The sequence below is a fragment of the Lagenorhynchus albirostris genome, chromosome X (genome assembly GCF_949774975.1).
Source record: "Lagenorhynchus albirostris chromosome X, mLagAlb1.1, whole genome shotgun sequence".
Classification (NCBI taxonomy): Eukaryota; Metazoa; Chordata; class Mammalia; order Artiodactyla; family Delphinidae; genus Lagenorhynchus; species Lagenorhynchus albirostris.
The window spans coordinates 48543052-48556148 of record NC_083116.1 but is presented as its reverse complement, the minus strand read 5'-3'; the positions used below and the strand labels follow the sequence as shown (position 1 = coordinate 48556148).

The window sequence follows — 13097 nt, the reverse complement described above, 5'->3', positions numbered from 1 at the left end:
CTAAAGTTTCCCTTGCTTCTTGATAGAATCCGTAATAAATAATTTTAAAAAATTCCTCACTGGTATTGCTTTCACATCTAAATATACACAGATGATATTTGAATATATTTTAACTTTTATCCAATATTCCTTCATGAAAGGAAAATAACCAAAAAACTTGTAACCACTAATTGGTGATATATTTGTTAATTGTTGATAATACAGTTGAATGGGAGGTATGTAAGGACTGAGGAATGATTGATTCCAATCATGGTTTTGCCATTAACAAGCTCTGTGATCTAAAACAAGTCAATAAAATTCTTTTATTTTCTTCATCTGTAAAATGAAGGAGCCAATATGGAGTAACAGTTTAATTTCACAACCAGTAAAGCTACTCTTGTGAGTGCATGTTCTTTCATAGAGGTTTGTTTATAAATGAAGATAAAACCTTGTTGTTAATTTAAGTTGTGTCTGTTTCGGTTTTTAACTGTTCCAATTGAAAAGAAAGTCCTTGCATTTTTTTTTTTTTTTTTTTTTTGCGGTACGCGGGCCTCTCACTGTTGTGGCCTCTGCCGTTGTGGAGCACAGGCTCCGGACGCGCAGGCTCAGCGGCCATGGCTCACGGGCGCAGCCGCTCCGCGGCATGTGGGATCTTCCTGGACCGGGGCACGAACCCGTGTCCCCTGCATCGGCAGGTGGACTCTCAACCGCTGAGCCACCAGGGAAGCCCGGTCCTTGCATTTTTGAAGGAGGTCAAAGTTACTTAAGCAGTTAAAGCATTATGCTTTCTTTAAAAAGCATTCGTATGTTTTCAAAGACTTATCAAATATTGTAACTTTAGGAGTAGCTATGTTTCTAGATTTTTCTGAAAGTGAGTGCAAGGCAGGTTGAATATAGTAGAAGGCTAATATTTCTTTCTTAGGGACTTTATTATACTGCATTGTAATCCTATAAAGATTTTATCTGTATTTCATATACAGTTTATTATTATTGTTTTGTTGTCATTGTTTTAGATGATTTATATCACTGTGGAAGAGAAAAATAGTGAGTTTTTTGGTTTAATTTGTGTTAGATAAGCCTTAACAATTCTCATGGTGTTTAATGTGGGGTTATTAAAGATTTTGACTGTTCATTATTCAATGATTATGTTTTGAAAAAATTTATTAAAGTTGGATATATTAAGATGTTTAACTATATTTAAGAGTGCACATATGTACATATAGGTACACACATAATTTCCATAGTATCTTTATCAGTTTTAGGGGAAGGGGGTTTTAAAATATTATATAAAGATAAACTAGAAAAGACCAGAAATTTACCATTACGGATCACATTCTGAGACAATAAAACATTTGAACTTGCTGAGATTTTTTGACATCCACCATGAGGACCCAAAGAAATGGTTCTTTGTGGTTTGGTTGCAGTTATCCTGTGCTAAAAATATTCAGGAACATTAAATTTCTTTGATCTTTGTCTACATAGCTATCACACTCTATAATGAGTCTTTAATTATATGTTTTTGGAACTGCACCTGGTAGGTGAGAAGGACTGTTGCATTTCTGTTGTTCAGTCATCAAATAGCAATTATCTTTCAACTCTCCTTACCCCTGTTACCATGAAAGAGCATTCACTGACCTTCTCTGCTGCCCACCAGAGCCAGTTAGTATAACATGCAGATTGGTGTAGGAAAAAATGAAATGTGTGGCGGTACCTGCTAATACCTCTCTGTTTTCCTCCTTGCATTCAAAGAACTTCTAACCTTATTCACAATAAACTTGGTGTCAGCTCTCTTTCATTTCCAGGGTGTATAAATTAGGAATGTGATTTCCTGGAGTAAGTTCATTTTAACAAAATTCCACTACTAAAAGAAATTGGACGTCCTGTGGAGTGTGTGATAGAATTTTAACTTTATTACTTAGCTTAGGAAAATACATTTTTCTTGTGGAAGTTAACATTTTATTATAAGTTTGACTGGTTATATCACTAAGAAGATGACTTAAGTATGCTAACATAATTATATTCACAATTTCAAACATACGAAGAAAATTTAAAACATGACTGGCTTTTGCTTGAATGTTTGGAATGGTCTTTCTCCCTGCTTCCCCTCTATTTACTATAGATTAAAGACTCTATTTTTAATTTCATTCACATTTTTGGTACATTCTGTTTTCATCATTACATTAGGCTAAGACTGTCTCTTATATTTTTCTAAGAATACTTTTTAAAGAAGGGTGAGGAGGAAAATATTCTTTGCTCGATAGCCTTTTGGGCATTTTAACAGATTTGGACTTAAGCCATTATGACTATCTCCAAAGTATTGATAATTTTGAGAGCTTAAGAAATTGATTTTAATAAATAAGAAACTTTTATCCTTTGAGGGAGAATTTTACTTAAACTATTGCCCTCAGGAGATTTTTATATGTAACTCAGGCATTTACAATTTGTTGTGAGCAACTCTTAAAAAAATGTGTGAGTAGCATGAAACAGAGCAGGATTTTTCCAATGAGACCTGATGGGGAGAATAAATGCAGCCAGGTAAAACCCTCTTAAGCAAAAAGCAGAGGATATAGGGAAAGATGGAGTGTCTTCTTTGGTGTTTTCTAAGGAAATTGTAACCTGTTTCAATACTGAAGTCAAAACCACTGAGAGCTGGAAAATTGACATATTCAACCTTTTTATGAATCAGGTGAAATAAGTGGTCAGTGGATATCATGCTTCAAAGGGATTTTGTACAAATGTCTGGAAATGGCAGTGTTACCAATAATAGATATTCTAAATTGGTCAGAAATAGTTCATGTACTAATCTACCATGATGAATGGTTTCGAAGGACATTGAAATGCCCAAGGGTATTGTATTTACTTTCATGGAGACAAACCTGAGTGGATATATATTTTTTTATCTGGTTAAGACCAAGGCAGTCACAGCATATACAAATCCATGTTGTTTTTGTTGTTAACATTTATCTTTTTCACGGATGTATGTTATTGATAGTGGAATTATCTATGAAGTTGATTTGGCTGAACAAATTATCCTTTAAAAAGGCTGAAAATACTAGGTTTTTCTTGGCTACTGTTTGGAGATGTTGATATGTGGACTGAAGGTATGATACTGTTTGCATTGGGTTGTGCATTAGTTTTAATCACCCAGCACCCTTTTTCTTTCCATAAGGACCTATAACTAAGGTTTGGTTTTAATTTCACTGAAAACATTACATTGGCAACATTGGTATTAAAATGAGATGTTTCCCTGGTATTAAAATATGTAAACACCATTTGCAATCATCTTTAAAGTCTCCTCAACCCTTTGAATTAGTTGTTTCGTGTCTTATAATTTTACCAATTTTATCAATTCCCCCAAGAAACTCTGGACTATCCTTCGTTTTATTTGATGTTCCAGTGATTTGGGTTGTAGTATGAGATTACACATGGGAATAGAACACCATTAGAGAGAAATAAAATTCTTTGTACAAAACACATAACCCTCTATACTAGCCTTTAGCACTGTACAAACAGTGATAAAGGGATGACATGACTAATATTGGACTTCGGCACATGAGACCAATTGCCTTTACTGCTTATGGGACTCATGATAGAACTTCCTAATTTTATCTTTAAGCCTTTTGAAAGAAAGATGTGAATCTGGACAGTCTAATTATAAATGTGCATGTAGTCACTACTTCCTGTTATATCTGTATTGCGTATAGTATACTGAACTCATCCGTCCACTAATCTGATTTTAAGTTATATTTACATGAACTGTAATTAAATAATTCAGAGTCTGAATGTCCAACTTACGGATAAAAGGTTGAAGTTTTTGGAATCTGTGAAGGATTTTCCTTTACATTTATGTGTGAGGGAGCAGAACATCATTTCCTCGTAAAATAGGCACATTTATAGAGTTTTCCTCACTTTGTTTTGCCCTGGAGAGCTAGAGAGGGGAGAATCTTGCTTTCTCGTGGACTTAGTGTTCAACAGATCCTCTGATACTTTCATTAAATATAAGATTTTCTTTCCTTTGATCATGCCAATCAGTGTAAGTGGGCCCTTTAAAAATAATGACCTCAGAAGTTCTGAAAGCCTGGGGTAGATTTCTGTTTTAAAACCTTGATATATTTAGATATCTTTCTGTCAGAATTATGCATGAACTATAAATAGACTTCTCTCTCTCTGCGTATCCCCCTTCCCCCACCATTGTAATTTCTATGTCTATTTCAATGTGAATTGGCCAGCATTAATATAGTAATGAATATACACAAAGTTGAATAATAGCAATAAGTTAAAGAAAGCACATGATGTGATATGAGTGCCAAATATTTAAATTATTAAATCTTTTCCAAAAAATCAATCAGTAGAAGTTTAGTGTCTATTTAGATTCTTCTGCATATTTCATACAATTAAGATACTTATCAATAAATGAATGGATGAAATGTTATTAAGTGTTAATATTTTTGAAAAGGAGTCTTTAATTTATGCCTAAAATCATACTGTATTTTGGACAAGAAGATTTAAAGAGCATTCAAGGTTTTGATTTTTAATATTTTCAGAAATATCTTAATACAAGTTCACTGTGCACGATTTCATTTAATAGTCACAAAGGCCTTCTGGGGTACAGGTACTATTCTCCTCCCTATTTTAAAGCTTAGAAGTTTTAAGTAACCGATCAAAAATAACACAGCTAGAATATGACAGAGATGGGATTGGAACCTAGATCTATCTTCTTCTAAAGCTTATGCACTTAACCATGTCACTCTGCGATCTCACAGAGATAGTCCATTGATGAATGGAGGCTTATTTTTCTGACCTTTGAGTAAAGGTGGGAAAAGATCTCTAATTTTCTTTCTTTCTTTCTTTCTTTCTTTTTTTTTTTTTTTTTTGCGCTACGCGGGCCTCTCACTGCTTTTGCCTCTCCCGTTGCGGAGCAACAGGCTCCGGACGCGCAGGCTCAGTGGCCATAGCTCACGAGCCTAGCCGCTCCGCGGCATGTGGCATCTTCCTGGACCGGCGCACGAACCTGTATCCCCTGCATCGGCAGGCGGACTCTCAACCACTGCGCCACCAGGAAAGCCCAATTTTTAACTTCTTGAGCAATATAGGGATGTTGGACTGCCTTATAGATATGGCCACACCTTTTATACCTAAGGTCAGAAAATACTGTCTCATTTTGGGTCAGTCCTCTTCTTCCCTAGAAAATTTTCCTGGCTTCTTTTTCAGTGTTCAGATCTAATCTTGGACTCTTGCTCACTCGTATGTTAACTGTCCTCACTGATCTTTCTATTGTTTTTGTTTGGGTGATTCATTTGTTCCACCTGGTCCCCTGTCAAGTCATGGTTACAAATATCACCATGTATTTGTAGCATGTGAAGACAACTCTTTAACGTAGGTAACTTGATAACATAAAATCACCAATATGTTAATACCAAGAAATGAGATTATGGGCTATAGCCCATCTTAAAAAAAAAAATGTATAAGCTACATCTGGCTCTGTTCTTTCCAATAAGCTGCCGTACCTAAACTTGATTGGAAGTTTTAGTTGGAGTCTCCAGATGTCTTTCTTTGACAGTATTTGGTAGATTTCTTATGAAGGTTAGGACTTTGAAAGACAAGAAAAACGTGGGTTGAAAATTACCTATCACACCTAAATGAATGAAGTAAGCTGTTAAATAATACAAAACATGTAATTCTGTGTCTAGACATAGATTTGTAGGTTTAAGCCCAATATAGTTCTGGAACAACCACTAATTCTTCTTCAATGAGTTATTGCTAGAGCCATGAGCCAGATGTTACAGGAAACCATGTACTGGTCCTGTTAGTAATTTCTAATGGTATGATTGAAATAAACATGGGCTTTGGAGTCAGACCTAGGTGTGGGGGTGTGAGTCCTAGAACTGATACTTGTTGAATGATGTTTTGCAAGTTACTTAGCTACTTTGCTTCTCAGTTTCTTTATGTGAAAACACTTTTGGGAATGGCTAAAGTCAAAAAAATTGACAATATGAAGTGTTTGAAGGATCTGGAGCAATTAGAGCTGTTACACTTTGCTGAAGGAGTCCCAAATGGTATAGCCACTTTGGAAAGCAGTTTTTAAAAATTTAAACATGCACTTATCATAAGACCCAGTAATTCTACCCCTAGTTATTTTCCCAAGAGAAATGAAAATATATGCTTACACAAATACGTACATGTGAATGTTTATAGCAGCTCTATTCATACTCATCAAAACCTGGAAACAACCCAGATATTCATCAATTGATGAATGGATAAACAAATTGTGTTATATCCATACGATAAAAAGGAATGGACTACTGATACATGCAATAACATAGTTGAATATCATAATATTTATGTTAAATGAAAGGAACCAGACACTGAAAGCTGTATACAGTATGATTCCATTTCTAATGACATTCTGGAAAAAGCAAAACTATAGGGACACAAACCAGGTACATGGTTGCCAGGCAACTGGGAGTAAGGAAAAGGGATTGACTACAAAAGGGGAATGAGGGAATATTTTGGTGTGGTGGAAATGTTCCAAATCTTGTTTGTGTTAGAGGTTGCATGACTATATTTTGTCAAAATGATGAACTTTACTGTATGTAAATCATATCCCAATAAAAAGAAAGGGAAAAAAACCTTGTGTTCAGAGTGGTTATGGAAATTATAAGAGATCATCTTCCTCGCCCATTTTTTCTGCTGCTTGGTTCTTCATTATCCTCTGTTGCTTCTGTGTCTCTTATAACTTTGGGGTCCATGATAAATTGCAATTTCTTATTTCAAAGCTGAGATACTACAGAAAATTGATGTCTTTATCTTTTTCTGCAATCTGAGTCAGATTTTAAACGGAGTGATCAACTGTATTTTTATACTTCTAGATATTCCAGTTAGTACTGCATAACTCAGAGCTGGAATTGGCAGACTCTGTAAAATATACCAAATATACTTGCTTTGACTGGATTCCTCATCTCTGTTCTGTGGCAGTGGGAATGTACAGTATGGTTGGGAGAGTATTTAGAGCGATCTTGAATTTTGAGCCTGGAGTCCTGCTTGAGAAAGGCTTCCTCCACTTCTCAGCAAACCATTGTTCTATGCCAGGGGTTCTCAAACTTGAGTGAACATCAGAATCACCTGGAGGAGTAATTAAAACACATTTCTGGGCTCCACCCACAGAGTTACTGAGTCAGTAGGCCTGGGGTGGGACCCAAGAATTTTGTATTTCTAACAAATTTCCAAATGCTGTTGATGCCCCTGGTTTGGGACACACACCTTGAGAACCACCGATTTATACTTACTCTGGTGTTGCAGTATCAAAATTCCTGCCTACATACAGTAGCCAACATTTTGTTTATAAACCACTTAATCATTTCATGGCCACTTTTGTATTGGGTAAAACCTAAATATATGTATATTTATATATAGACTATATATATATATGTATATATGTATATAGAGAGAGACTGACAGACAGTAAGCATTTGGCTAGAGGCTACAAAGTATTTGATGCTTAAAGACAGAGAAATGGCAAGACAAAGGGAAAAAAAGGTATGTCTAGCTGTACCCCTTCCTCTTCACCTCTTGAGTGTCATCCTACTATATCATAATTATTTTATTCTAGCTAAAGGCTCCTTTTGTACTCCCATTCTCTCTACTTTAAAAGCTCTGAGGACTCTTACCCAGTCCTCCTCTGTGCATTGCCCTAACATATTCTCAGTTAAGACTTTTCACTTCCTACTTTGTAATAAATAGGCCCAGCCTCCTCACACTTAGGTTTCATGATTGTATCCTTTTTTTTTTTCACTCCGATAATAATTTTCACTGAATGAAACCAAAGTACCATCAGCTGCCCAAATTGAAACAGTCTGGGATGTGTGGGTGACTGATTTCAAGTGAACAAATAGAAATCATGGTCTTGTATCAAACACTTCCCTAGACCAAGAAGCAAATAATCCTAATAACTTTAATAGCACTAGGTATAAAAAGAAACAGGTAAAATTTAGAATCTTTAAAGAATTTGTGAGTGTTAAATTTAAGGAAATCATAGATTATTTCATCTTTCCAGATGCCAAAGCAGATACTGAGGGCTGTATATATAAATTTGTTCAGAATTTCTGTTATTTTAAGGTTGCTGTAGGGTATTTTCTGCTGTTAGGATATCTGCTGATTTCTGTCTGTGATAGATTAAATACAGTATTTTATGTTTAGAGAGCTGAGGTCCTTTTCTCCTTCTCCTACCACCCCACTGATTATCAAGTCTTTAGAGAAAATAGCTCATTGTACTGGTTGATTACATGCCTCAATTGAATAGTAGCTTGCTGCCAATTATCATTACAATGCCGTATTGATTTTTTCTCATTTCCTCTGTGGGAATTAAAGCAGAATTTGTTTAAAATGAGTTTCCATATATATTGTGGATGTGATTGGTTCCAAATATTTGAGCTATTTTTTAAATGTATTTTCTTCAGTGATCTGTTATTTCTTACTGATAGTCTCTTAGAAATTTAGGTCTCTTCTTTACCTTAGGTAGATATGAAATGTGATTTAAAACCTGTGGAATTGATCTATAGTCATGGTTTAAATATGTCGAGTATAGATTTTAATTATTGCTTCACAGGCATCCTGCTGTATGTTAATTTACATTTGTAAAGTTCTTGGACAATATGATTCTGCTGATTCTCTTAACCACACAAGTCAGTAAATTTAATTAAATTTTAATTAGAAAATATTTAGTGTTGACTATATGTAATCCATTCTGCTAAGCATTATGGGAGACAGAAAGATGAGTGAGATCATATAACAGTCTTCAGAGAATTTATAATCCAGAAAGGTGGGTGAAGACACTTGTGGTATGAATCATAATGTCAGGTAGTAAGAGATGCACAAACACGGGCATTCAAAGAGAAAATAATGCATTTGGATGGAGGACTTACAGGAAGAAAACATTAATGGAGGAATTGACAGTCAAGTTGAGCCTTGATGGGTTGGGAGAGACGGAGTTGGAGTTACCTTCTGGGAAGTGAGGTCAAGCAGGGAAATGCAGGGAAGACTCCAGGAAAGAGAATATGTCTGATTTTTATTGGAACATGTGGTCTAAGGCCTGAGGCTAGAAAGGTAGGTTGAGGCTTGATCAGAATCAGGACTTGAAATGTGTTAAATAGTCCAGAGAAAATTTTTGGACAGAAGACTGTGGTAATCTGGCATTTTATAAAATGAATAAAAGAAAAGAATGATGCCTCAGAGACCCTAGTTGGGAGGCTTCTGCCATATTAAAGGAAAGGTAACTAGGGCTAAATTAGAATGGTAGACAATGAAAGGGAGTCATTCTAGAAGTAGAGTAGTAGTAGAGTAGGGTCATGACAATAAGTCAAATCAAGTTCTCCGTGATCAGTCTTCAAGTCTTTTGTCACACATGGGACTTCATCTCCTGCCATTCTTGCTTCCAAGCCTGCTTGTTCAGCTGTGACCACACAGGTCTCCTCACAGATCCTGGAACATTCCAAGCACACTAGCTACCACCTCAGCACCCTATTTGCTTTTATTCCCTCTATTAGGAAAGTCCTTATTTCCTTCAAGGCTCTGCTCAAATATCACCTTATCAAATAATCTTTCTCTGACTACACATTAAAAAATAACATCCTGGCTCTCCTTATTCCATTTGCCAAGGTTTACTTCTCTTCATAGTACCAAAGCATTGACATTTTATTATATAGTTAGTTATTTATGCTCTGTCTCCCTTTTAGTAGATGGTAAGCTACATGAGGGTAGGGGCTTAGTTTGTTGCCAGTTATATCTCTATCACCTAGAACATGCCTGGTACTTAGTGGGAACTCAATAACTATTTGTTAAATGAATGAACAGAATAAATGCGAAGGTGAAAGAGGTGGCGGATCAAGAAATTATGCCAGTATTTCAAGTCTGAAGGATGCAAGGGATAGTAGTAGTATTATCAGAATATGGAAGAGGAGTTGATTTAGGAGAACAGAGACATAGGAGAAGAGAAATTTGGCTTTGTAAATTCAGGCTTAAGTATTCGACACTGGTGAAACAACCAAGGCAGTGCTGTAGAATGGGCAATCTAAAATGTGAAGAGAAGTCTGGGATTGAGGTAAAGATCTCTGAGTCATCCCCATAGAGTCAATACTCAAAGCAATGGGAGTGGAAAAAAGAAGGACACGCGATATAAAGACAGCATTAACAGATCTGAAAATCAAAATTTAATTTGGGATATTTAATGTTTTAATTATATAAACTTATTTATACTTTTTTTTCTTGTTTATTTAATAGCTGGGTTAACAACTTTGGCCATGAAGGTCTTGGACTCTTGTTGGATGTGCTGGAAAAGCTTCTGGACAAGAAACAGTAAGAATAAACATGAAAAAAAATCACCATGGGGGACATTTTTAAGCACAGCATAATATGTTTTTTCCTTTTATTCAGGCAAGAAAATATTGACAAGAAGAATCAGTATAAACTTATTCAGTGCCTCAAAGCATTTATGAACAATAAGGTAAGTAGTATTTATTTCTGCCTCTGTCGCAAAAGGTGAGAACTTGCCCGACAGACACCATGAAACAGGCAAAATAGTGGATGCTTACTCAGTTTTCAAAAGGGTCTTTATAATGCAAATCATCATGAGTTTCATTTAAATATTATTTAAAATATACTTTGCTTCACAAAATATTTATTGGCAGGTTTTTGCAATCATGCAAACATACAAGTCTTGTTCCCAAATCAAATAATACTCTTTAATACTCTTTTTTTTCCATGGTAGTAGGAAAAGTTAAATGGGATAGGTTGAATACCATTTCCTTACAGAGAGTTTTTATTCTAATGTAAAGGACAATTCAAAGCTATGATTTGATTTTTTTTTTTTTTTTTTTTTTTGCTGAGAACGTTATAAGGTTAAGATTTTTCTTTCTTTTTATGTTCAATTAATGTCAGTGAGTTAACATACATAAAAGACATTTCTGGCACATACCAGGGTTTTTTTTTTGTACCTGTGTGATACCAGTTGCATTATGAGGGACTCTAGGAATGCCAGACAAGGGTTTTCCTTCTAAAAGTAGTCTTTGCTCAGGTTATGAAGTTAAAGTCATTTTTTCTATAAACTTGTTTTGTTACTCTCTTATACATGATTTGTGCTATATTCCTATAGGTAAAATACCACTGACTAATTCACTAATTGAATAATTCCCTTTATATGGTATTTTAATAATCTCAAAATATTTATTAAAAATAACTAATTATAACAATAACCCAAAACTTGCCAGAAGTAAAATATAGCTATTAATAGCCAATGCAGTAAGATTATCTACTTAAGTGATCTGCAGTCTTTCTTAAGTGTGTGGGATTATGTATAATTATGTGTATATTATACACACATGTATCAGCAAAGAATTTTTTGGCATGTGGAACAGATGGATGCTTGCCAATTGACGTGAGTCTCCCGTATAGAATATACTATTTGTGCTGTTCTTGGAAGTTTCTTCCAGAAAGATTTCCATCAGTACTAGTACAGAATTTCTGAACTTCTGAGCTCTTAGTCTTTGGTGACAAAGTTATGCAGAATCTGATACCTAACAAGAAAGCAGTTAATGAACATTGCTTCTCCACAGCTCAAGATGGATCTCTTTTTTCAATTGAGGGAAACAAAGAAATAAAGGAAAGACAACACTGTACTAGAAATCAGGAAATATAGTCCATGATTTGCCACTAAGTTGTGTGGCCTTTAGAAAATTATTTGACCTCTCTGCCAATCAGTCCCCTCACCTGTAAAATTAGGACTCTGATCTAAATTCTTACTGACTTGAGTAGTCAACTCTTACAGCTTTCCAGGATATAACTGTAATCAGTATAGTTACTAGAGAAAGTGACATTTCCTGTAGAGCCTTTTCCCACGAGACAGAAGTTGATATGTTCATACGTATTATTTATTACTTAAGAGTTTGGCAGTTTTGAAGAACATGATTTTTTTTTATTAGAGTAGAGTTGATTTACAGTGTTGCGTTAGTTTTACAGCAAAGTGATTCAGTTATACGTATACATGTATCTATTCTTTTTTAGATTCTTTTCTCATATGGGTTAGTACTACTCTGTATTAACAGTGAAATCTGACAGCATTTCATTGGAACAAAATTGCCATTTCAAGCTAACCTTTAGTTAAACACCACACATTTGAATATTTTCATGGTTCCTAATTTATCTTCAAAAAGAATTCAGTGTAGCATTCCCTATGCTATGCAGTAGGTCCTTGTTGGTTATCTATCTTATATGTAAAGTAGTCTTCTGTGTGTGTTCATCCCAAGCTTCTGATTTATCCCTCCCCTCCCATGTTTCCCCTTTGGTAAGCATAAGTTTGTTTTCCATACCTGTAAGTCTGTTTCTGTTTCGTAAATACGTTCATTTGTTTCTTTTCTTTAAGTTAGATTCCACATATGAGTGATATATGATATTTGTCTTTGTCTGACGTACTTCACTCAGTATGACAATCTCTAGGTCCATCCGTGTTGCTGCACATGGCATTATTTCATTTTTTTAATGGCTGAGTAATATTCCATTTTATGTATGTACCACATCTTCTTTATCCGTTCCTCTGTCAATGGACATTTAGGTTGCTTCTATGTCTTGGCTATTGTAAATAGTGCTGCAATGAACATTGGGGTGCATGTATCCTTTTGGGTTATGGTTTTCTCTGGATATATGCCTAGGAGTGGGATTGCTGGGGAATGTGGTAGTTCTATTTTTAGTTTTTTTTTTTGTTTTTCTTTTTTGCGGTATGCGGGCCTCTCAGTGTTGTGGCCTCTCCCATTGTGGAGCACAGGCTCCAGACACGCAGGCTCACTGGCCATGACTCACGGGCCCAGCTGCTCCGTGGCATGTGGGATCTTCCTGGACCAGGGCACGAACCCATGTCCCCTGCATAGGCAGGCGGACTCTCAACCACTGTGCCACCAGGGAAGCCCCTATTTTTAGTTTTTTAAGGAACCTCCATACTGTGCTCCATAGTGGTTGTACCAATTTACATTCCCAATAACATTGTAAAACACGATAGTTTAACTTAGATTATTCTATATTAAGATTAGGCTTTAGTTAGAGCATGTTAATGTCTTGCACATAGGTCCTAGGAA

At 35.5% G+C, this 13097-nt stretch overlaps 1 protein-coding gene across 2 annotated transcripts in view; it reads left to right on the top strand.

Annotated features, from left to right (window-relative positions):
- DIAPH2 (diaphanous related formin 2) overlaps nucleotides 1-13097 on the top strand; it is a 786790-nt gene that overhangs the window by 218445 nt on the left and 555248 nt on the right. For both annotated transcript variants that reach the window (XM_060138052.1, XM_060138051.1), the window contains 2 exons: nucleotides 10255-10329; nucleotides 10408-10477. In XM_060138052.1, coding sequence (XP_059994035.1) covers nucleotides 10255-10329; nucleotides 10408-10477 — 145 coding nt within the window. The remainder of the gene's footprint in view (nucleotides 1-10254; nucleotides 10330-10407; nucleotides 10478-13097) is intronic.